General features: G+C 34.2%; 1 protein-coding gene across 1 annotated transcript; it reads right to left on the bottom strand.

Moving 5' to 3' along the window:
- Positions 1 to 9228: 9228 nt before the first annotated feature.
- Positions 9229 to 12341, bottom strand: LOC117176529. The gene is made up of 3 exons (XM_033366784.1): positions 12153 to 12341; positions 9356 to 9612; positions 9229 to 9237 (listed from the first exon to the last, which is right to left on the bottom strand). The coding sequence occupies exons 1-3, from the start codon at positions 12208 to 12210 to the stop codon at positions 9229 to 9231; spliced, it is 324 nt and encodes a 107-aa protein (XP_033222675.1). The 5' UTR covers positions 12211 to 12341.
- Between the last annotated feature and the right edge of the window lie 14930 nt (positions 12342 to 27271).

Raw genomic sequence — 27271 nt, 5'->3', positions numbered from 1 at the left:
GAGGGAGCTCTTCTTAATATTTTGACACCAAAATCATGTCGATACACCTTACCGACTGCGAGTAAAGCCACCCACGCTTTAACTTGACAGACTGTATGTGAGTACGCCGTATAGGGCATGACTACGACATTAAATAGCTTAGACTGAAATAATGATCGTGCGAGCGGCAGTCCATACGGATTAATTGCAACTTCTTATAAGATATTTTTAAAACTGATAATTATAAAACTGCTCAGTATTGATACATTAACCCCTTTGAACCTTTATTGAGACTCTAGGCTTCGATTTTCTTCTGATCTTACAAAACGGGGACTACAGGATTATGTTTTGTTACTTGATTTGTTACAGATCAGCAATCTACTTAACATTTGTCACCATGAGAGCAATGGAACTTCTGAAGAGCTAACTATCATTAGTAAGTTCGATTGCCAATATCAAAAGAAATGTGTTTGCTGCTGAGCGAGATAAAATTACCACCGGATTTCTACGTAGTCAGACTCAGCTACTAAATGACTATTTTTAAAAGTTTCAATCCAAGCATCTTGAACTAGCGGGCAAGGATAACCTCACCACAGAACCATATTTCACTGATAACCAGTTCAATACAATCGAAGCTACTTTCATTGAGGTGCAAAGCCACCTGTACGATGAACAAGCTCGTGTCGACCGTGTCACGAATCTCTCAGCGCTTATAGTAGATCATCCAGCAACAGTCTCTTGGACATATAATCAGACTAATTTACCCAGGATCAATTTTCCTACATTCTCAGGGCGACGAGAGGATGGGGAATCGTTTCGTGATCTTTTTCGTTCCTTGGTGCACGATGATGCTTCCCTCACTCCGGTGCAAAAACTGTACTACTTGAAGGGAGTGGTTCAAGGTACAGCTGCGAGCGCTTTAGATAATATTTTGACTACAGAGTCGAATTATCTGACAGCCTGGAACCTTCTCTTAAATCGCTATGACAATAAGCGATAACTATTACACGATCAGCTCCAGGCTTTAACTTCCATCCAACAGCGGATTCGAGCACTTAAAGTCACCGAAATGTTACGCAAGCCCGTGCGCGACAGTCGTGCTGCCGCTTCCAATTGGAACAACAGTACGAGTTATCAAAAACAGTCGAAGATAATGACTACTTCAGTGAATCGTAGGTGAGCGATCTGCACAGATGACCACTACACTCGCTTTTGTCCTCAGTGGTAAGAACTCGACTCGATCCAGCAGCGCGAGATTGCCTTTCGGCTCCATTTATGTTTTAACTGTCTGTCCTTAGGACATCTCAGAAAAGATTGTGCTTCGAAGTTCAATTGCCAGCGATGTCAGGAACGCCATCATACTTCTCTTCACGGTTCCTCAGATCGTAAATGAGCAAGGTCCAGCGATTTGGTCAATTCAACCGGGAAAAAATCCCGGCTTAACTCTGGATCTATCCCGTCAGCAACTGAGAATTCATCTATCTCTTCCTGAAAAGTGTTGCTGGCTACGGCACAAGTCCTCGTAAAAACCCCAGACGGACGTAAAATTGAAGTAAGAGTACTTCTCGATCCTGGTTCTGAAAGCAGCTTCATATCACGTCTCTTGGTTCCATAACTTGGTCTTCCGCAGCAGGCAGTTAATGTTCCTATCAGTAGGGTTGCAAATAAGGCCATCGAGATTGCTCGTAGGCGAGTCCATTTTCGTCTTGCGCCTTCGCAAGTAACACTACCTGTCGAAGTGAACGCTTTAGTTCTTCGAGACCTTGGCATAATTACTCCATCGCAGACGATTGTCAACAGAAACTGGTCTCACATCCAAGGGCTCCCCTTAGCGGATCCAGAATTCGCGGTGCCAAGACCTATCGACGTGCTCTTGGGCGCTGACATTTACGGCTCACTTCTTCTCGACGGGCTTCCTCACGGATCACGTGATGATCCCGTTGCTCTCTGAACTGTTTTCGGGTGGGTTGTGAACGGCCTAGTTGGAATTTCTGAGCCATCAAATATCTTAGACCCTTCCATAAACGTAATGGCTTTAAGTAGTCATAAAAAGGACAACCTTGCTGAAATTCTGAAGCGGTTTTGGGTACAGGAGGAATTGAACATTCGCCCTATGATTTCACTCGAGAATCAGGAATGTGAACGAGCATTCATGGCCGAATGCCGACGTGACAATTCCAGTCGATACCTTGTGCGCCTCCCCCTTCGACCATCTTGTACTTACACTCTGGGGGAATCCTTAAAGGAGGTAAACGAATACTGAATTCTGTATGTCAATGATTAGAGACAGATTCTCAATTCAACCCTCAGAAATATGATCATGTACCAAACCCACATACTACATTCCGCATCTTGCTGTTTGGCGAAATGCAGATGGTCATCCGAAACTTCGTACTGTCTTTAATGCATCACAAAGAAGAACATCAGGACTCGCTTTAAATCATCTGTTATATACAGGACCAAAATTACAAAATGACCTCGCTTCCGTTTTGATGCGTTGGAGATTTCCTCGCATTGCCTTTTGTGCTAACATTAAGATAATGTATCGTCAGATTCAAGTCGACGATAGGGATGTCGATCTTCAGCGTATTGTTTGGCGGCAGCCAGGAGCAAAAGAAGACAGTCACTACCAACTTCGAACCTGGACCTATGGAATGTCATGCTCTCCTTATCTAGCAATTCGGACACTCCAAAGGTGAGCAATAGGTGAAGCTAAAAGATATCCTGAAGCATCAGAGGTTATTCACAACAATATTTATATTAATGACATCTTGTCAGGCGCGAGTGATGAAAATTCTGCTGCGAAACTTCGAGATCAACTGATTCAGCTCTTGAAGTCCGGAGGAATGCAACTAAAAAAATGGGCTTCCAAATACCCTTCTCTCTTAGCCGGAATTCCTAAGTGTGATCGACTACGTCTAATTTGGCTACAATTTGAAATCGATGGCTCCGTGAATGTACTAGGAGTCGCCTGGGATCCTGTATCTGACGAATTCCGATTTAAAGCCCCAGCAATTGACATTGACGGCTCGATAACTAAGAGAGTAGTTCTTGCAGCCATATCCCGACTTTTTAATCAAGTCGTTTGGCTCAGTCCAATAACCATCGTAGCAAAAATTTTAATGCAGGATATCTCGAAGGCACAAATCGGTTGGGATGCTCCACTTCCTAATCCTTTACGCCTACGATGGAGATCATTTCAGACTAATCTTTCTCAGATAACTGAAAGACATCTTCCACGATAGATAGGCTACCATCCTGATAATTCGGTGGAAATTCATGGCTTTGGAGATGCTAGCAAGCATGCCTTCGATGCCGTAGTTTTCACAGTACCTGTTAAAACTATCACTATCCCTAGACTGGAATTGTGCGCCGCTCTGCTCGTAACATTTTTGATCAATTGCGTACGCGAGAGTTTGAATTTCTCTCTTGCTGTCACCTACGCTTGGTCAGATTCACAAAATTTTCTGAATTGGATTCCAACAGACGATCCTGGCATTACGTTCCTACTGCTGAAAACCCCGCTGTTGTTGCTACTCGAGGAACGAACCCTCATTGTTTAGCTAATTTTTCACTGTGGTGGCATGGCCCACCATGGCTTCGACAAGCTGAAGTTCACTGGCCAATACTTTCGTACGTCTATGAAACATTTCAAGAAAAGGATCAACAGGTGGATTCGACATCTCTTTCGATTCGTCACGTTCATCGTAGTCCTACCACAATTAGCAGCTTCTCTTCCCTGACTCGACTAAAAAAACAGATTGCACGCTGTTTACGCTTTAAACTTCTTCTCAAGCCAGTAGCGGAGCATTTCCAACTTATGGATCAACGCGTTTCACCTGAAGAAATACATCAGGCGTTTCTGACTTGCATATTCTGGACACAAAGCTACCTTTTTAAAGACGATTTAGAGAAACTTCTCCAGGGAAAAATACTAAAGCGCCACAGCCTACTCACTCGTTCACACCCATTCATCGATTCCACTGGAATTGTGAGAGTCGGTGGACCACTAGCGAACTTTACTCTGTATTATGATCAACGACACCCGGTCATCTTGCACGGTGAAAATCCTCTCGCAAAACTGATCGTTGACTGGGCCAACCGAATAGCGCTACATGGTGGATTTCAATTAACTTACTCCCATGCTGTTCGCCGAACATGGATTATTCGATGTCGCGTTCTTGTGAAAGCACATATTCGTGACTGCGTTGTGTGCGCCCGCATGAGACTTCAAAAATGCGAACAGTTGATGGGTATCTTCCTGTTGAGAGAGTTACAGTCAGTTTTCCCTTTGACAAAATCGGTGTAGATTATGCAGGACCTTTCGCAATAAAGCGGACTGTCGGGCGCGGCTACCGCACCAGCAAAGGATACATCGCCCTGTTCATCTGCTTAAGCTCAAAAACCATACATCTTAAAGTTGTCGGTGATCTCACCACTCAATCATTTCTCGCTGTTCTACGACGCTTGGCTGGTCGACAAGGTGCCCCTCGTGAACTCTGGAGTGATAATGCTACCACATAACTTACCGCATAAAATGGAAATTCATTCCGCCTTCTGCCCCTCACTTTGGCCTTTACGGCCTTTACTTCCACTCACTGGCGATCTGGACAATCTCAACATCATAACTCTAGGCCATGCTCTCATCGGTAGGACCTTAGAACAGATTCCGAAACCATCAAATGCGGATGCAGATCTAAAATACGTTATTCATTGGCGCCTCGTCCACGCAATGCGTGATCGGTTTTGGAAACGTTGGTCTCGGAAGTACCTGCATACGGTTCAACAGCGAAATAAGCGGACTGTGCCGAAGCGTAATTATCAAATTGGAGACGATGTGCTGATTGTGGATCCCTCGCTGCTTCGACGTGGATCATGGCCTTTAGGACGAATAACTAATGTTTTTTTTGACAGGACGGCCTTGTGCGTTCGGCTTCCGTAAAAACTGCCTTTGGGGATTACCATCGCCCCATCGTTAAATTGTGTTGGCTACCAGTGGTGCATTGATTATACTCATTGAACTGTATGTCTCACGGCAGGCGGCATTAAATCTTTTACTGTGATCCGTGAGAATTTGTCGTGTTCTTCAAGCCGGGCGGCTCTTCGTCGTTTGTTTTTCCAAGCATGAAATATATGTTGTTCAGCGAACGAGGTGGGCGGGATGTTAATAATATTTTTTCTCGATGTTTGTTCTTCTCATTAAAGAAGTTTTTGGATTTGACTAATGGTGTTATTACTTTATGTTTATCATACCTGTGCATTTTTCTCAAGTCTTCACTTTGTACTTTTCTGTTTCCGCTCGGGTGGGGAGACAGGTAGCGACGTATCTCGCCCTTATGAGGGGCTCCTTCCCTCTTTTCTGAAGATAGTTCGATCTCGACCTTTGTGAGGTTCACATCAGTTTGGCGCGTGCGCTTTGGTTTTCACAAGTGGGTGATTTTTCCTACTAAACGGTAGCTTTAATCAATATAATTTGTGTTCTCTCTTGAGTTTGGTTAATAGTTTTGTGAAGTGACTTTCCCGACTCGATCGTCTTCTGGTGTTGCGGGAAGTGACGAGTCGGAAGACTTACCTCCGTTTGCTTTGGGATCAATTGTTCTATAGTAGAACAGCAGTCGTGGTCGTCACTCCCGGTGCCAACATCTGGGCGAATTTCACAACCAAACCAAAACCTTTTTTGGGTATGGTCAGGAAAACTAGTGTGTCATATTCGAGTATTCATGCTTGGATTGAACCGTCGAGTAAGGTATTTAAATCTATGCACAATTGATTAGATTACAATTGACGAGGATTCAAGTAAGTGAAAACCAATGGTGATACTTCAGTCAGAGCTGTCATTGATTATACTACGGATCCCTTTCTTTCGGTCGATAAACTGAACCTTGGGTCTGGGTGTGCTGATTCCTCGCTCCCCCACGCTGGCGGTAACGATTTCATTAACACCACTTTCTGAAATACCACTATCAAGATGCATTGAAATAACTATAACGAAAAGCTTGAAACAGCTCCAGCTGACTATTCATTTAATAAATAATTAATGACGTTAGCGACAATAACAATCAAGAGTTGGTTAAACATTTTCTTGGTAACAGAAGATCATGGAGTTACCTACAACATTGTTTTATTAAACATTAAAAAATGTCCGTTAAAAAATGCTAAATTTCATAATTGCTTGTAATATTTTTATGAAAAATAATTATGACAGTATTTAATGTTTGCGTTTTTCTGTGTTTACAAACCACAATTTTCAATTCAATTTAAAGTAGTTTGATTTGTAACAAAAACATTAGATCAACAAAATTTAAAAACCTAAATATTGTTTAATAAAATATTTATAAAAATAGTCGTTGTCATTTTATGATTATTTTGTTATTCTGAGCATTAGTTCTGCGGAAGACTTAGGCTTTTTTACAGTAAAAAAAGTTTTTTTTTGCTTCAAAGCACCGTATTGAATTATTTTTTATATTATTTGTTTACACCAATTTGGTTACATTTTAAACTGACTATTTCTATTCTTGAACTATCTGTACTTTGACTCTCATGCATAAAGACTTTTTTCGCTTTAAAAAAAGAATGTTGGCAAACTATTTAAGTTTAATTTTCTATTTGTTTAAATAATTATCTCTGAGCTAGAAATTAAATAAACTAGTCTTAATTTTTTTCTAATTTATTGAATTCTGAGAATTTCTAAAAAGAAACATCCAAGCTAGTTATTGAATTATGAGCAGTACATTCCCATTCCAACCTACTGTGCAGGGGTTGAAAAAATCAACCTCGCATTTTTTGCAATTAAACGAGCGTTTTATACGGATTACTCATGTTAAATTCGGATCTTTTTTCAAATTCTTCTTATCTTTTAGATTTGAAGTTGTTTCGAGTTTTCAGTGGGAAAAACAATCATGTGGACACGTTTGGATTAATGCATTAAAAAACACTGACATGCTGGAGCACTTTGGGCAAAGGATTCCATTTTGGTACGCTAAAGACCATAGTATTCACCTGATTATGCATTTCATTACAAAAAATGTTTACATTTCCACCTATATGTCATCTTTTCAGAGCTTTAATAAAATTGCAGTCATTAAAACAAGAAGAACGCAATGTATAGATGTTTTAAGGTAAGAGTATATATCTTTGAAAAATTAAATAAATAAACTCATTGATGCATCAAACCTACATATTTCTTGGAATCAATTATATAAACTGTAAACAATTTATGTTGGTACTTTCCATCCACTTTAGATTGGAAGTTTACTTCCGAGATGTAAGTTTTTAAATGCTGATATTATAATATTGCAATACATGCATTGTACATTTGCCACATATGTAATATAATCTTATGAAACAAATTTAAAAAACAAAAGCTGGAATCCGCAGCACAGAAAATTGAACCCTAACAACGTTATGCAAAATCATTATATTACACTTCCAATACCGGTATTACAATTTTTCCTTACACTTGTACAGTAAAAGCACACTATAACTTAGGGTACCAAATTGTTGCAGCAGGATTTCAACTTAATATTATTCGCTTTAGTGGATCAGTAAAAACAAAGGAACACAACTTCAGGGCGTACTAGCATCAGTATAATGCAAAACAGAATGTAAAGAGTGGGTTCCAGAAAGAAAACCCTGAAAGGAACTGTTTTTTAAAATTTTATTATAGACACAAAGTTTTATTTAGGGTTGAGAAATAACGATAAAAATAATAAACAAGTGATCTATGGTGTTATTCATAGTCCAGGTATTCAAAATACAGCTTCCTCAAGCAAGTTATGTTCATAACCGAAATGTAAGAGGCCCGCATGGATTTTCTAAGATCTTGTAATTTTAAGAAGTAAAACTGGTGGTCCAGGTCTTTAAAAACATTTTCCTCTGAAAAGTTGTGTTAGTAACTCAAATTTTAAACACACTTATCAGTTTTCGAAGGTCTTGTCATTCGAAGAAGTGAGCTAGTGGACCAAGTGTTCAAAATACATCTTCCTCGAGGTAGTTGTATTCATAACTGAAACTTAAGACACCCTGATCGGATTTCGAAGGCCTCGTTATTCTAAGAAGTAAACCCAGTGGCCCAGGTGTTTACAATACACCTTCTTTGAACAAGTTTTGTTCGTATCTAAAATTGAAGCAAACCTCATGGGTTTCCGAACGTCTCGCCATTCTATGAAGTAAACCTGGCATTATAGGTGTTAAAAATACATTTTCCTAAACCCTTCGCCTTCTAAGGTGTCTTCTACTTCAGTTCTGGGTACAACTTCTTATGGAAAGCTGTATTTCAAATACCTGGACTACCGGGTTTACCTTCTAGAACTACGAGACCTTGGAAATATGGTCAGAGTGAACAAAGTTTCAGTCCTGAAGGCACCTTCCTTCAAGAAAATGTATTCTGAATACCTGTTCCAGGCTTACTTCGTAGAAGGACGGGAAATTGAAACAATTATCATGGTAGCTAAATTTCAGCTCTAAAAGCCCTGCAGTTGATGATTTTTTAAAAAATATTTCTTCGTGCCAAATTCAAGTTCTGCAAATTAATAATCGATCCTTAATCGAGATATTATGACATTCGCAAAGAAACATTCACAATCTCAATACTCATTTTAAACGAATGGAACTGAATAAATAATTTTTTTCTGATTAACAATTTAATTTTAAATGGTTTTTATTAATTATCATTTCGGTCAGAGGATAATATAATTTTATAATGTGTTGAGTAGTTGAAATTTTATGACAAATAATTGATCTCGAAATTTAAACCAAGTTGATCATGAATAGAGATATCAGAAGATTGCATCATTTTGATCCATTTGCCATATAAAGTTGATAAAGAGTAGTTTTATGTGAGTTTACTGCAATCCCAAAAATGTTTAACAGTGTACATTACCTTCTTAGTACACATTTTTTTGACTTGATTCTGAGGTACTTCTATGATGAGGATTAACAAGAGTTACTTGAATCGGACGACAATACGGTAAATCGATAATATCATGAAAGAGTAGTGGAATAGTCTTCAAGGTATTGACGTGTGCTACAATTTCTGCACCATTCACATCATATATTGGAATAAGTTCATCATGCATATTCAATCCAACAATGAAAGCCTTCCGTAAACCTTCATTCTAGAAACATCAATGTCATGTTTAAATATTTTTACCTTTGGACCATATTTTGTTTTGTAATAATAAGTACCTCTAGTACCTCTTGGAAGAAGAATAGTTCTTCTAGCATTTTTGAACAAGCTAACTAATTGCGTTAAGCGATCTGTTGGAGTTTTTAGTTGATGAGGAATACCAGGAGGCAATGGAAACGTGCGGTAATAGTTTAAAGCCTTAATATCACATTTGCGCAGTAGAACATTCTGCGAGTCAGATACACGAACTACAATTGGTTTTCTATTCTGATCATATATTCGAGCAAGTTGATTATTTAATTTTAGTCCGATGACAAAGCCTTGCTCTATAACTTTTAATGGTTCAATATTGATACCCAAGCCATGCGTGAGTATGTTTACCTTTGTACCACCTTTTGCTTTGAAATAATAAATACCAGTTTTACTACCCACATTCTTATTGGCAGTTTCTTCAAGGTATCTGAACACTTCATTTAGTGAAACTTGTCGAATGCCGAAAGTTGATTCTGTAAGAAGAAATACGAATTAACACATTTGATTACCTACAATATCAGATAAAATATACCGACTAAATATAGGACAAATAAATGTGACACAATACATCTTCCTCGAGGTAGTTGTATTCATAACTGAAACTTAAGACACCCTGGTCGGATTTCGAAGGCCTCGTTATTCTAAGAAGTAAACCCAGTGGCCCAGGTGTTTACAATACACAATTTGCCTCGCTTAAAAATGGGTCCAAAATAAGTCAAAAATGTTTCTGGATTATTCAAGTATGGGATATGTATGGATCGTTGTGTGGCTTAAGCATTGCTTGTGGCCGCGTTCCATGCTAAAATTAATTGCTTAGTTTGTAACTACATCTGCTGGATCTTAGAGTTTAAATTCTATAAAAAAAATAATAGCGACTTTCGCTATGATTCAAACCCTACTAATTTTCTCTTCTTATAATTCCACATAAATCGGCCTAGTTTTACGCACTTTTTGACTAAAATTCATTATTGCTTCCGAAAATCAAAACTGAACGCGTCATTCCGAAGGTAAGTTTCAGAAATGTATTCAAATTTGTGTAAATTGATATTTCCAAGTTGAATATTAATATTTTGCAACCAACGTTCGATTGTTAGAAAATACAAATTTTTTAGACGTTATTCCGAAATTTTCTATTTTTAAAGAAGAAATGGGAGAAAAAGTTTTGACATGTGCAAAATTGTTTAAATCCCGTGATCCTGAGACCTACCTAATGTCACTATGTCACTACATATCAATCAAATTTAAACAATTCAGATAATTTAAGGAATTCAGATCATTTAGATAATTCAGAGAATTAAAGGCATTCACCGAATTCAAGTTATTTAGCGAATGCGAATTTAGCGAAGTCAAGAAATTCAAGTAAGGCAAGGAATTCGGTTCCTTAAAGGACTTCATGGAATTCAAGAAATTCAAAGAATTGAGATCATTCAAAGAACTCAGGGAATTCTAAGAGCTTAAGGCAATCAGGGCACTAAGAGGATTCGGAGAATTCAGGGAATTTAGGGAATTTAGGAAACTTAGAAAAGTCAGTGAATTCCAGGAATTCAGATAATTCAAAGAATTAAGGGGATTCAGAGGATTCAGGAAATTCCGATGGTTGGTGAAATCAAGAGAATTCAGGTAATTCATAGTTTCAGGGAATTCAGGGAATTGGGGGAATTAAAATAATTAATGGGATTCAGAAAATATGAGGAACTCAGAAAATTCAACTTCCTGAATTCAAGGAATTGCTTGGATTCCTTGAACTATCTGAATTCGTCCTATTTACTGAATTTCCAGGATTTCTTGAATTCTCTGAAATCGTGAATTCTAAAAACTTCTTAAATTATATGAATTTCTTGAATTCTATAAATTCCTGGCATTTTTTAAATTCTCTGAATGATTTGAAGCTTCTGAATTCCTTAAATTCGCTGAATATCTTGAATTCTCTGAATTGCTTGAAATATCTTTATTCCTTGCATTCTCTGATTACCTTGAATTTTATTAATTTATTTAACTTTTTCAATTCTTCGAATTGCATAAATTCCTCGAAAGTGACTATTGTGTAGGGTTGGCCTTAGGATTACAGGATTTTTTTAATTTTGCATGCGACAAAACTATTTCTCTTATTTGTTTTCGAGAATTAGAAATTTGCTGCTTAACGTATAAATTTTCTTTATTACTTACAAATCAAACTTTGGACTGCAAAATATTATTATTAAACTAGGAAAGATCGATTCAAACCAATTTTAATCAATTTCTGAAACTCACCAATCGCGTCACGCCGTGTTATACGTTCGAAGCTGCCTCAATGAAGGTTTTTCTATTTCTTATCATAATTTATAAGCCATTAAACAAACTGCGTAATGCAACAAAGTATGTCAACATATTTTTAAGGTCAGAATAAAGTTTTCGGAAAAATACATTTTTGTAGATTCAATGTAATCTTGTCCGATAAGAGATATGACCGTTTTACGCAATCTTCATATTGATTTAGAATCTTTAAAATAAAACGATATTGGGAGATATCTAATTAATGTTCCAAAATATCTTAAGGATGTGTTATATATATTCAAGAGTTCTGCGTAATATCCGCCGCATATTAAAAAACATTATCATTTTTGTTTCGCATTCGAATCATTTTGATATGCTTTAGCGTCATATGCCGAACGAAAGAAAATGGCCACAAATTTTTAGCGCGGATGTCATAACGACATAACCTAAATATTTTTTCTAACCACGCACCAGTAGTTTTCAATTTTTAACTAAAGGTTCATCATAAAATGAATAATAAATTAAAAACATAATTTCTTTAAATACATTTTTTTGGAGGAAGACACAAAATTCCAATCGGAATATGAAATACTGGAGTTAGTGTCCATCTTCTGCGTCATTCAAATTTAAAAACCCCACAAATAAAAAATTTTTATGCCAAAGAGATCAAATGAAAGAACTTTGAAATATAAAAAAATAATTATACAGACTACTACCGAAAATACTGAAATTAAAATTATAAGTGCATTATAATATTTACCACCAGAATCAAGCAAAGCCACGAAGGTTAAGAACAGTATACTAACAACGGTCTTCATTGCCTTTGAATTACATTAATTTATGCATATATAATGCCGTGAGGAGCTGCATCACTGTAATGAACATGTTTCACTACATATACCGAGTTTGTTTCCCAACTCTGAAGGTCTGGAAATCTCAGTTGACTTACAACTACACGTAAATTTATGAAATGATTTAGGTATTTTATTTAAGCCCGATACAAAAGCATGTGACTGACATATTTAGTAAACACTAACCTAAGGAAGTAAAAACCCTGATAGGAAGATCAATATTTTGTATTTCGAATGAACTGACATAACTTTCATGAGGTTTAAAATTGATATGAATTAATAACAAAATAACCAAAATTGGTTAGGGTTTTCCAGAAAAATGGTAGTTATATGGGTATATGGGTACATTTGAGATGATAAGTGGAGACATATATATGTGAGAAGTCAGAGGGAGATGACAATGATAATCCCTCATCCATGAGAGTCATAAGTAAATACAGGAGAGGAAAATGTGAGGATGCTTCAGCTTAAAATATTTGAGCTAAAAAGGGAGAAGAAAAGCTTAAAAGGAAAACAGGTAGATATAGGGTAGAGGTGCTGAGGAGCACTTGATTATGAGAATAAAGGTACTACGACGAAGGATTAAGGAGAAGGAGTAGGAGTATATGGGAAAAAAGGTACAGTTTTCTGAGGGCGAGAGTAATAGAATTTGTGAAGGAAAGAGAAAGGGAAAGGATGTTGAAGGACAAGAAAGAGAGAATCACGACAGGGGCAAAAGAGGCAGTCAAGTGGTAAATTACTTAGTTTGTTCTTTAAATGGACGTGAACAAGTTTATAAAAGCACTAAGGTACATTTAATGGACTCCAATTAAGATTTTCCTTATTTAAACAAGAAACAAGGAATGAAAGAATCCAGAGCCTATAAACAATATATTTTTCAAAATTAATAAAATCGGAAACTGAAATAGTGCGACCTCTGTTATGCCAATGTAAGTGGAATCTAAAAATTCTACTTCTCCAAACGTATCGAGTATTGAAGATATTCTTCAGCTAAAAGGCAGAACTCGCCCTGGGGACCTAAGAGCCTTTACGGTTTACCGGTTACCATACGTCACGATAATGAGCCAACATATACCGATGGTTAGTTCAGCTCGACTGCGTTCAGGTTGGCACACGGTAGGTAGCGCAAAATGATTTACGGGACCTGTCCCGGGGGCAGCGTCAAAACCAATATCGAGAATTATTTTAAAGAGAACTCTGCATCCGCCGAGTACGTACTCGAGAGATTTATCATGTTTTACAGAAAAGAAAAGATACGAAGAGTATCGTCCACTCTTGTATCAGTAAATTTATCCCAGAGTTCTGACTGCTACCCCGTGTGGAATCGAATTAAGCCATTGCCTCTTGGGCCTTATTGCAAGGCTACCTGCAGTTGCTTCTGATCATTCGCACCAAGGTCGATACATGAAATGTAGCTGTTTAGCTTAGCAAGCGATAAAGTGAAGATGCGCTGACTTCATGTTGGTATTATTCACGTAATAGATACATAGAATAATATTTGCAAATGATAAGTAAGATTCTGCGCTTTATATCGTAATGAATAAAGTAAAATAATAGTGTCCTATTTTAAAGATTAATATCTTTTCAGTAATTATGCCATGATAAAATTATAATAATTCAATTAGAAAAAAGTGAGCCACGAAAGATTAATAGAAAATTAATAATATAAAAGACGATTATAAGAATGGAATATGTAACAAATAAAACCATTAATTCGTAGAGTGCTATTGTGTAACATTTTTAACTTTTTATCAGAAAAATAATAAAGCCATTTTGTGAAACTCTCAAATAGGTTGCATTAACTCCACGAACATAAACTGCAGTGGAAATTTATGAAATATTTAAACTCACAATCTCTCTCACTTGACTAAATTTGATTAAACACAACAGCCATTAAGTAATAGTAGAACGTCTTCGAGAGCCACGATGTTGTACGAAGTACTTTTAGAAAGAGTCGAGGTGGGCCGATAGTAATTAATTTGGCGTTAAATTTCAATAGCACTTGTCTCTCAACCAATCTTGGATCTCACAGATATTCCACTTACAAATCATGGGATCCCCCACCCTCAACTATTCCCCAAAAAGCTGCTTTAAATGCATTTCCGTAGATTCTCCTTATTATTAATTATTGACAACAATACACTTAAAAAACATTGAGTCGTTCACTTTAGGTTTACCATGTTATTTCAAAAACAATCAAAAAGAACGAATCGCTGATATTGATTAAATGATAACTAACCGAAATCTCTAAAGAATTAGTCAATATTTTGAATAAATAACTTTCGTCAAGTAAACTTGTGATTTTTTACTGTTACGTTGGTGAAATGTCAAAATATTACTATTTCATTAGTACCACTAAAAATATCAACCAAATCTGAATTTCAAGAATTAATGCTGTTAAACGATCTTCCTATCTCTCTAAATCCGAATTAGTAGAAATTCTACTAATTCATTTAGTAGCATTGCATCTGACTGTTGAATCAGTAATTCCATCACTTTCTACTAATTGAAATGGTAAGGTTGAGGTTACTAAATGAATTGGTAAGGCTATTCTACTAATCTGTTTAGTAATTCCAACTTACTAATTCAATGAGTAGAAATGAATTTCTAGGAAAACAAAATTTGTTGAATATATTCATAAATACTTTCTGCTGGTTTTTTAGTCTTAATTAAGAAAGTGTCTTGTTATCTCAATTTATATTTTTATTTTAAGCTTCATTTAACTTATCTTAACATAATAATAAACTTAAAATAAATTTTCATAGATTTTTACATAAAATATTTACTATCTAAATATTCTAACCTAAAAGTTAACCCAGAACTTGTATTTCATTTTCGATCGTCAATCATTTAGTGTTCTGTTGAATAAAGACATCTTTAAGGAGCAAGATGAGTATAAATTTAAATTTATGCTAGTATAATATGCTACAGAATAAATAAAATTTCATTTATTTAGTTTTAAGTTACGGGATCTTAGCACAAACGTGTAATTAATACGAAAAAATAAGGAAATCAAAACAGCGTTCTCAAAAATGTAAAAATAAAATTTATCAAAATTTTCTAAAATCTTTAATAGATAAAATAAAATTTTGTATCACAACTTTAACAATTTTTGAAACGAATGACACTATTTGATTTTACGTATCCCGCATTCTTAAACAATATAAAAATTATCATTTTTCTTACAAAAATGTTTGATGAAATTTAAAAAAATTTTGGAGTTAATAAAAGTTTGCATACAGCGCTGAAATTAAATGGCGTCCCATCTATAGCGCAGGCGCAAGCAGGCTGCTGCTGCCTAGACGCTGCTGCGATGTTATGTTTTCAAAACATTACGGTTAGGCAGTTTGTGGATAAGTGGACTCTCAAGAGGATTGTAACTCCAATTAATCAATCGTTTTGTGCAACAAAAATGTTCTTATTTGTGAAATCTTCATTGTGTTTTTAAAATGGGTAAGTTTTTCCTCCAAAATGAATATTGAATAGTTTAAAGGGAACAGGGAAAGTGCAGTTGAAAAAAGTGAGGTTAACCAAAAGTTGTCTTCAGAAAAATTAAGTACATTCGAGGAGTTCAGTGTGCAGCAATTTGCAAAAGCACTGGAAACTCACCTGTATTCAGACACTGTGACAAATCGCGAACGAGTTGCTTATACAGTATTACGGAAGCGTGGAAAGAACACTTTTAGATCACAAACAAGGCATTCGAATTTTAGATGACATTAGAGGAAATTCATTTGGAGAGGACCAGATGAAAGAATTAATTCCCATAGTTGTTGCTGAAGCAATAAGTTACCTACATGATTAGTAAGTATATACTCGAATGATTTATATAAATTCAATAAAGGCCTCTAAAGCAAGATCTAAAAGCTTCTGTCAGGTCCTTGCACATTTCCTTATCACAATTTTAATTCTAATAACTATACGGTTTACAAAGCTCTCATCATAAATCCTTATGCGCTCTTTAACTATTAAGAACTTTTGAAACTAATTTGAGGCTAATTCACATCATAGATATCTACTAAGTCATTTGATAGATAACTACTAATTCATTTGGTACATTACTACTAATTTATTTGGTGGGTAACTACTAATCCACTTGGTAAAAACTACTAATTCAATTGGTAGATAACTATCAATTCACTTAGTAGATAACTGCTAATTCATTTGGTAGATATGGTTACTGATTCATTTAGTAATTTAGGCATTACTTAATTCAAATTTCTTTTTGAAATATATCAAAAGGTTGGAGTATTAAAACCTAATTTAGGTTTAAGTTTAATTTTTTGCAATATAGTGCCACTACTTTGTGCAATAAATGTTTATAAGTTATAAATTTATTGATAGACAATTATTTGAGTACAAATTTTAGAATGAAGTGAATGCTGAAAAAGTATCATCATAATATACCGTGTAAATACCAAAAACGCATAAAAGTGGGAAGCCTCTTAGCATAATAGCTTCTACTATAAGTAGCGGTACCTCCAAAGTGAATACATGTCTCTCTAATATTTTGAAACTCTTAACAAAAAAATCAAACGCTCATGCTTAAAACACCTGTCAGTAATTTCAACGACGCTAATGCCTTTAAAATGGCCAAACAGCATTTTCTTGTTTCTTTAAGCGTGGTCAATTTATTTCCTACGATATCAATAAATCTAGCTGTTCAGTGCGTCGAAAACAAATAAATAATGAATTTTTAAATGCAGTCTTTCAAACTTAAATTTTGAAGTACTATTTTGTAAAAGATACGCAGCATCCTTAAACACAAAAGAAAGGAATAATATTTGGACTAATAGATAGAGATATTAATCAATCTTCATTTGATTCCAGAAAACTATTTAATCACATTAAATTCAAAAAAATAAAATCACATTAAATTCCGAATTAGAGTTTCTCGTTTTTTAAATTTATTTCTCGTACTAAAAATAATTGCGATATAGTAGTTTCTGTACTTATCAGGAATCTAATAGACAGAGACCTCTGTCTATCAAATAATATTTCGTCTTCTTAAAACAGAGTAGACCTGGACATTTTGTAAAGAATGAATGTACTTTACAAATTTTATTGTTTAAATTATGACTATTGTTACATTTGACACAAATGCAGACATTATCATTATATAATTACTTAACATACACTTCGAAAACTAAATAATAATAAACCTCTAATTAAATTAATAAAAAAGTAAGTAACCAATTAGTATGTACATATTGAGATAAATTCTTTGAAAAGAATACTTATTACGTTTTTTAAAGAATTTTTATTTATTGATTATTTTTCACGTTTCAGTACTTTTCACGCAGAAAAGTCAATTTTGTACTAAACAATTGTGCCTCCAACCTACGCAATTCAACCGATTAGCAGACACATTTGAAGATAAGTCTGTATAAATCTTACTGATAGATTATTTTTATCTAATCAATGGCTTATAAAAATTGTAATATCACCATAGAAAAGAATCGTTATGCTCTTTTGCATGTCATCATAAAAAACTGTCAACAATAGCAGTAATCAATACATATTTTTAAATCTAGTTTCTTGCTCTTTCTTTTTGCTGTATATTGAAAAGAAACAAAATTTTAATTGTAAATCGAAATTAATTCTACTTTCTCAAAAAACAATTTTAGGAATCGAAATCTAAATAAAGAGCAATACGTTAGAGAAGAAGAAATAGGAAGGAAAAGGAAAGAGTGCGTCGAAATCAACCTATCTGTTTTCTGATTATTTTTCCATCTTTTTTATGCTACAAGGGACCAACATGTATTGAAGCCAATTTAGACTTTCTAACCAAGAATTATTTATATGAAAACTACAGGTATCAATAATAGAAACGTATGCTAATTAATTAGTTTTTTTAATTAGTTTATTAATTATATTCCAATTTACATGGTACAAAAACCAAAACCAATTGCATGCGTTACATTATGTTCACAAATTCATATTTCTATTACTTTAAAACTATTATTGGATTTAATAAACTTTTGTATTAAAAAATATGCAAAATCCTACCAAAAACATCCATGATGCAAAAAATTCCATAAGAGATAAATTTCTTAAATTAAAAAAATAACAGAATTTTTTAGAGTCGAAGTGAAAATTCATCATTTTTTGAAAAGGCTGAATATTATTTATCGCTCAATATTCTTTCTAGGGGATGTCCCAATTTCTTGCAAGAAAACCGCCCAATGTGTCAATTAAGAGATTAAACTGAGATATAGTATACCCATTTCGATAAGAAAGTAAATTTAATCACAGAATATAACTGACAGTGAAGGAAAAGATCATTTGATTTTTATAACGAAACCTTGTCTTCGTTACTATACAATTCAATGACTCTTTGAGTTTAAACTGGAATATAATTTACATTAGACAGACTGAGATTGTATAAATGATATTTCTTACAAGTGCAAGTCCATGGCACTTTTGAACATTCTAGCCCAAGGTAACTGATCTAGATGAAACTGCGTTCGTACTACATGGTTTTAATTGTTAAATTAAAAAATGTCAGAAACTATGAGGGTATATTAAAAGGGAAGAAATGAAATCTTGGCGACATTATTATGATTAAAAAAAGAAAATATCGCCCAGATATCGTTTTTTAATTTCTTTAAACATTTTGAAAGTATCTATAATTTTTTCAATTAAATGAATTTAAAAATTCAGATATTTTATCTAATTACTTGACAAACTTCGATTTGAAATTTTTTTTTAAATCATATACTCATTATAAAAACAAATGAAGAATTCTATCCAACTGATTTATGCAAAAGCAATAATTATAACAATAAAATGATGAGACGCATCAATTAATATAATTTAAAAATAATTTCATGCAGAATACTAGTCTCATGTTTAAGTGAAAAATCACCCATATAGGGGGTGCAAGTATATAATGTGTTTTTTATAGACCTTCGATATTTTCTGCCTTCGATGATTAGAGTTGACCTTTCAAAATTTGAAATATGTGCCAATGATAGACAACTACCCTGAAATAATTAAAAACAACCCCTTGAAAAGATATTTTTCTTCTTTGCAGTTGCTCACATAATTTCTAATGAGAAAATTTATAGGATTAGTTCAGAAACATTACTTAAATATTTTATAGTTTTTATGAAATAATTTAAAGATAATGAGTTCCGGTTTTCGGCCTTTGAACCAACCTTAATAAAAAAATGGTAAAATACAGTCTTTGGAGTAAAAACGTGCAATTGTTTTTATAGAATGTCACAAAATGAGTCTTATTAAAAATAATACAAAAATTAAAGGACTATCGTTAAAAGGCAGAACACCGGTAGAAAGTTCTATTTTATTTCCTTTTATTTTTGGGTATAATTCTTAAGATACTTATGTTCTCAAATCAATCCATAAACATCTTCCAATGTTAAAAATAACTTGTCAATAACTTTTGGTAGATCTCACTTTTATGCCTAAGAAAAACATATTCAAACAAAATGTAAACTTAATATTATACATTAGTTATCATAAAAGATAAAAATAGAAAAATGTAATATCCATTTTTTTACGCATTGATTGATCCAAAATGACTATTATCTTTTTCTAATTTAAAAAATCACATAATATATAATATGGTGATAAGTATAGCTGCGATATTTGCTTAGGATCTAGACAGTATTCCGGACAAGTGTCTAACAAAAAGATACAGCTGCATTCGGCAAATTTAACAATGTGATCCAGAAACGCACCAGAGATTGTAAGATCAGGAGATGGCTTCAAGCAGTCCGATCTTCAGTCCCTATAAGGGGGACTCTTGTAGAAGATACAAAAGGTTCTCTACTACTCCCTGTTTGCAGATTAAGCAAAGGTTCTCCGTTATAAATTAAAAACTAAGATTCCCTGTGGAAAAGTTACCTTTAATCGATCCTGTGAGACAAACCTGAGTATAGAGTCTCCCCCATTTAAAGGCAATCTCAAATCTAAGGTACTGTTGCCCCTTTAGATCTATCCAGCTAAAAGGTAGTACTCGAACGGAGAAGTCTGAGCAAGCCTGCTGAAGTCTTAGTTTCTAAGATGGTTCTCAAATTTAGTTTAAAATGATCTGCTTTCTTGGACTTTGCGGGCTCACCAAGTCTAGTTAAGGCCAAAAGCCCTCTGCATCACACGACGAGAGCAGGCGTTGAACCTATAGAATCCGATACAATTTCTGCGCTGCTGCACCAGAGTCTTTCATGTCTTTAAGGCGCTCTAGGCATACTGTCGGACCTCCAGATTTTGATAGAATAGAAAAGAACAGTTGAGACAATGCTCTTCTACAAGATTTGTTTGGTGTTCTAAGTTTCCGACTTTGACACTGAAAGGGCCTGCAACATTGATCCTACAGCAATGTACCTGGGTTCCCGAGTAACTTACCTAGGAAGTGGTATTCCCGAACTATCACCAGCTGGTTTCCATCCAGAGTGAAATTCGTAATCGAAGGCTCCCTCCCTATATGGAAGACCATGGTCTTGGTCTTATATGTATTGACCTCCGGAATATTGATTTTACAATATTCAGCAAAAGCTTTAATTTTTTTCTGGAGATCAACACGAGAGTGCGCAAGCAGCACGGTGTTGTCAGTTCAGTTCCGACTGGGAAGGAAGTCTTCGGCGTGTTCTACAGGCTCTTTAATATTATAATGAATTTTGTGCGGAAAAACAAACTTAATAATTTATTCCATAGTAAGTCGAGATTTACAATAGGGAAGGCCTGCCAGCAAATCAGGCACACACTGTAATTCATTCTTTCACTCCACCAATCTATCTAGGAGGATCCGTTTGAGTATCTTCGCTATAGAATTAAAAAGCGCGATATCTATTAATGAGCCAGTATGCTCTTTATCCCTGATCATGCACATGAGGATATCCCCTAAGTAGAGGGAAAACAGATCCGCGTCGTTACCCAACGAGATTGTTTCACTGTCGAAAATCGAATGAGAGGCCCTTTACTTACTGAGATTACACGTGTTTAGATATTTAGCGAGTACAAGTACTTTTTCATCTTTGGAATACTTCAGTCTTCTCAAATACCTCACTTGGTAATAAAATTTACTTCAGAACACTTGGTTGTTGTCAACTCCCTCATTCCATACTCGCGTGCACTTTTGAACATACTTGGGTCTTCTTAGATCCCTAACGCTATACTAACATGTACTCTGGAAAACTTAGATCATTTCCCCTCATTATCCCAGATCGTCTTAAAAAGAAAATTCAGGCAATCCATACCTAACTTCGGTAGAGCTTAACGAATTCTTTAGGAGCACTATCCTGCACAGGGGCCTTTATCGGTTTTAATTTACTGATAGCAACTGCTATTTCTTGTCAGGTGTTCGGATAATCTAGAAGAGGGTGTGTATTCACAGTTCAGGCAAAGTTAAGGGTAATTTTAGGCTATTACAAAGCGTTCACAAATTTTTACCATGATTACAAATTAATGCTATTGCGAAATGTCAAACTAGGCTTAAGCAAATTAACTAACTTTAAGAAATTTGCCGATGCTCTGATAAATTCCACATCGTTCTGAAAAGCCTTCTCAGAGGCCACATTCTTTGACATATAAAACACGTGAGTCGTCGTTGGACGCCCGGCAGAAATGATAATTTCATACTATGTAATTTGAAGTGGTTTTTGTTTTAACGCTTTCAACATAGAAAGTAGTTGGAATACACTTAATAATTAAAAAACGCTTGAGTAATCACACACCGTTAGCCAATTTTGCGAGTTCACACCATGTGATAAGAAGTTAATAAGGAGATCAAAAAGTATGAGCATTTTTGTAGAGAACTCATTTTCTGCCTCGACTCACTTCAAAGATTGTACAAGTTATTGGCGCACCCATATTTCTATAATACAGCTTAAATATTATTGCATTAGAAAAATTGTATAAAGAAACCGAAATTATAGAGATCATTTATTCTTGAAAGGAGGATAATTTACATTTACGAGATATCAGTTTAAAATTTTTGTTTTGGAAATCCGATGTTCTCAACTGAACATGAAACGAAAATTGCGGGCTTATTTAAAATTATATAATAAACATTTGCGATATTACGTTAATACAGTGAAACCCTTCAATAGCCCTCCCTTATATAGCCCTTCCGAGAATTGATGCCGCGCCGCAGGTAGGTGTAACAGGAACTGCGCGGTGTGCTCGGAGCCTGCGGTTGTCTCTGGCGAACACTTAGGCCTGAACAAAGAAAAGTGAAGCGGGCTATAATGAGTTAGATCCCACCCACCGTCAGCCCCAAAATCGGTGCAATAGAAGAGATTCGCTGTAATATTGAATTATTTTAAGAAGTCAGGTCGGAATTAGTGATCAGGAAGTACTCGTATGGATGCAAAATCTTGAGGAGACCCATTGATGTTCAGGAAGGAGGATGATTTGAAAGTTGCTTATCTTAAAGACCAGAAAAATATGGCGAAACGAATGGCGAGGCCTCGAGATAAAACGCAAATTCGAATTCACAGTCCGCAGGGAGTCTATCCCGACAGCACCTATGTCTTAACCTTCCTGATGTATTAAAGCCGCCTGGAACGAGACCTCATTCAAACCACGATAATGCACACCATTAAAATCCACCCGCGTATATGGCGTCAGAGGTCGTGTCGTTTAACATCGACGTGAGTCTATAAAACAGCGGGATTCGCTTTACGCGCATAATGAAGCCATCTGAACTCTTTTCATGCCCTTCACACGAAAAAAAGTTTGATGGAGGCAACCTTTTGTGTAGTTCAAACTTAAAGCTTCACTTTTTTTGCTATTTTATGGTTCAAAGTATCAAAAATGTTAAAGTCTTCACCATGGGGGTTGAAGAATACTATATTTGAATGACAACAAGAAAATTCGTAACTACATACATTTCGGACGTGTCTTGTTTCTTCGGTAGACCGAAGCAAGGTGAACGGCCGGGGCACTGAACGACTTTGAAAATAACATTGCTATTCTTGAATCATTTTAATTCTTGTTTACATCAAACTAAATATTTTACTAGAGAAACGGTGCTATAAACTCTATTCTTGAAAATTTACTTTGTTGAAGAAAAGTAATCAAAGTAATCAAAAGCTTAGTTGATAGAGCTCTGGGTTTGTCACATGTTTCTGTTCACAAAGGAAATTTTACTATTAATAGGAATATCCTTTTTCTAAATCATTACCCACAAAAGCTAATATAAAAAATATTAAAACTATTATTTAACAAATCAAAAGCAGACAAAGCAATATATTGGCTGCAGATAATCAGAGGGAATTGAGAGAATATTATTCCTTTAATGCTTTTGTTTTTTTATTTTTGTTCAAATTTTCAAAACTGTTGAATTTATGTTGAAAAAGTTTAAGATTCATACGATTTCCCGTATACCATTTAAAATAGATTCAAAAATAACTTTTTGCAAAGATCTTTTGATTAATTTTGAAAAGGGTGGCGTTGTCAAAAAGATCACTTCCAGGATTTGTGAGATGACTTAGGTGGGACAGACTGGCTGACTTCTTGATACTAGGATATAGGAACACAAAAGTGATGTTCGCTTGGGACGCTGCGCTGGTATAAAAGTGTTCTTGTTAGACATATAAAGGAATTTATTGATTTTGACCATGATTTTCATTGGGATAATGTTAAAATTTTACATAGTAAAAGTAATGAGATAAAAAGAGAATGTATGGAAATGATTTACATTAAAAAACACAGGAATTTATCAATTAATTTAAAGACTAATTTGGATAGGTTAAACAAGAGTTATACTAGTATGATTAATTATATTTAGCACTGAGTTTTCCCACATTTTTATTTTGTTTTACGTTCTCTAGTTCTGATGTGCTTATGATGCATGTCATCATAGAAAACAGTTAACAATAGCAGTAATCAGTACATATTTTTAAATCTAGTTTCTTGCTCTTTCTTTTTGTTGTATATGGAAAAGAAACAAAATTTTAATTGAAAATCGAAATTAAATCTACTTTCTCAAACAACAATTTTTGGCATTGAAATCTAAATAAAGAACAATATGTTAAAGAGGAAGAAATAGGAAGGAAAAGGAAAGAGCGCATCGAAATCAACCTCTCTATGTTTTCTGATTATTTTTCCATCTTTTTTATGCTACAAGGGACCAACATGTATTAAAGCCAATTTGAACATTCTAACCAAGAATTATTTATATGAAAACTACAGGTATGAATAATAGAAACGTATATTAATTAAATTTCTCATAAAACCCGAAAATAAAAAACATAAACCTTTATAAAAAAAAGTTGCCTGGTCTAATCTTCATTCATTGCTGAAAATTGATTAACATAAAGCAAGAATAAAGAATAAATTGATGCAATTCATATGTTTATAACCGGTTAAACTTTTGACACTCATTCAACTCGAATGTTTCAGATATGTTTATGATAGGTTTTCATTTAGAACCTAATTTGATTCTTGGGTATTAGGAAGAGAGCATCGTGGTGTTGGTGCTGTTCCTGTCGGCTTCGGTATTTTTTATTTTTAGTTTACTAAGTTTAATTTTTTAAGTTTATTTTTGGTTTACTAAGGGTGCTGTATGAGAGCCGAAATGGTGGTGTTTATTTTTCACAGATTTTTTTTGTAATTTGAATGTAATAAAATAAAAAAGGACAAAGAGATAAACAAGACAAGGAAGGGGATTTGCTTGGTTGCCTTCTCATTTTTCTTTCCTCCTTTTCATTTTTGTCTAAGGAGGAAATTTTTGTTTTTCTTTTGTAGAAGAAAAAACTGTTTTTCTTAGTAAAATTTCATGGTGGGTGTTAAAATTTGGTCGTTCAATTCTTGGTTTTATTTTCGGGAATTCTGCACATTAATTTGAGTATTGAACGTTAAATACGATTTTAAATTGAATTTGAATCTCATTTAATTTTCTTATGATGACACCTTCCTTTTAAAAAGTTTTTAAAAATCAGGTTTTTTTACTCTTTTTTCCTTGAATGAATGCAGTTGCGAATTTATTTTGTCCTGAATTATATGTAAAATCTTACAATAACATTATGAGTGTTTTATAATCATAAAAATAAAATTATAACCTGCAGAAGTCTTTTTCTTAAGTCTATTTATTTTTTTATTTTCGAAAATTGAAATACAACGCATTTCTTAAATAATTAAGTAATATCTTGCGAAAACACCACATTTCTTCACTTTAATGAGTTCTATACATCCACTAAGTTTGGTTAAGATATCTCACAATTGGATGGAGATATTTCACTATAAGTGTGCAAAATCTTTTATGTTACAAATGATGACGTAAATATCGTAGTACTTGCGACGATATTGTTATAAAGTATGTTAATAGTGACATTAAATAATGAAACGCATTTATTTTTATGATTGTATAGTAGAAAATAGCAATTAAATACATTAAAATTAACCAAAAAGTACGAAAATTGATGTCACGATTGCGGGCACTTTCACTTGAATTCCCAGTAGCACTTTTTGTTTTACACTTCATCGTTCATGACAGATTTCTTTCTTTGTATAAGTATTGATATCCGCACAAAAAAAAATATCTGTGATGAAAAAAATATGCCAAGAACAACTGAATAAGTTTCTGAAATCAAACTTGGCCAAGTAATTCCAGAATAAATATTTATAATAAAATATATATGTAAAGAAATCTTTGTATAAAATGGCTTCCAGACATTTAAACTTTTAATTCAATTCGAAATCAAAATAGCTTCTTAATTTACTTAACTTAACCGATGCTTCATTTTTATAAAAAAATATACTACTGTCGAATGTTTGTAAAAAACTAAATTTTTCACCGGTGCTCACCTCGGCATCATATTCTATCTAATCGATTGTGATGAGTTCAAAAATATAATTTTAAAATTTTTTTCGTGTCGCTGTAAACTTTTCTGTTCACCATATTTTGAAAAGTAAAAGACATATGATCATGAAATTTGAACGAATTATAGTTTTCATTGATATACAAGTCTGGTATGATTTTGAACTACATCAGTCATTAGGAAGTGTCCTTTTTAGTTTACACGTTTCAAAACACAGCAATACGATACCTAGTGTATTCTTTCGCGTCTTCGAGAAGCATCGATTGATATATTGTTAAGCTTTTATGACCTACCACTAACGATTCGAGAAGTTAAAAAAATGTTTTATTTTGCTTACATAAAAAAAAAACTTGTTTGATATTTAAAATACATCAGTACTATAGGTGGTGCGTTTGTTCAAACTTTCGAGATGAATCGATTGACCTATTTTTGAACCTTTTTTTGACCTACCAGCACCGATTGACAAAGTTTTTAAAAAATGTGTATTTCTTTATACAGGAAAAACTTTTTCTCATATTGGGACTGCTACAGTACTGCACTATGTCTATTGAAGTACTTTCTATAAAGTCCTATGATCTAGAACAACCAATTTATAAATTTAAGAAATATTTTTCTTATATTCTTGTTATGAAAAAAACATTGTTAATTTTCTGAATGCAACAGTAATGTATATAATATTTTTATTCTGGTTTTTTCGAAAAGTATCGATTGTCCAATTGAAGAATTTGTTATGTACCATAACCTATAAATATCGTTTTTGAATTTTTTAAGAATATGATTTACCTCGCTTATAAAGCGATTTTTCTATATTAGGAATATGAGAGTACTGTATTAAATGAGATTTTTGTCGTCTTCGAGACGCTTTGACTAATCAATAGACGAACCTGCGATGACTAAATTTGATTAATCGATAGCGAATAATTTTATGAAAATAAGATTTTCGGTAGGATAAAAACATAAGCTTGAAAATATGAAAAGTTTTAATTTTTTTCTTTACTAGAGGAAAAATCTCCTGCTGTGCTTATAAAATGATCACAAATAAACACACCCATAGAGATTACATCCATAGTACTTCGAAGCGGTATTTTAAATTTGACCTTTTATGCCGTCTTCGAATTTTTATTTTTTGCATAAATGCGTAAAATTTCAAAAACTAATCTATATGTAAGTAATTCTGAAAAAAAATCCTAGAAATTTTGAATTAATACGGATATCATATTTTTAGAAAATACACATCGAAAGTA

The sequence above is a fragment of the Belonocnema kinseyi genome, chromosome 7, assembly GCF_010883055.1.
Source record: "Belonocnema kinseyi isolate 2016_QV_RU_SX_M_011 chromosome 7, B_treatae_v1, whole genome shotgun sequence".
NCBI lineage: Eukaryota > Metazoa > Arthropoda > Insecta > Hymenoptera > Cynipidae > Belonocnema > Belonocnema kinseyi.
This window is presented reverse-complemented; position numbering and strand designations above follow the sequence as displayed.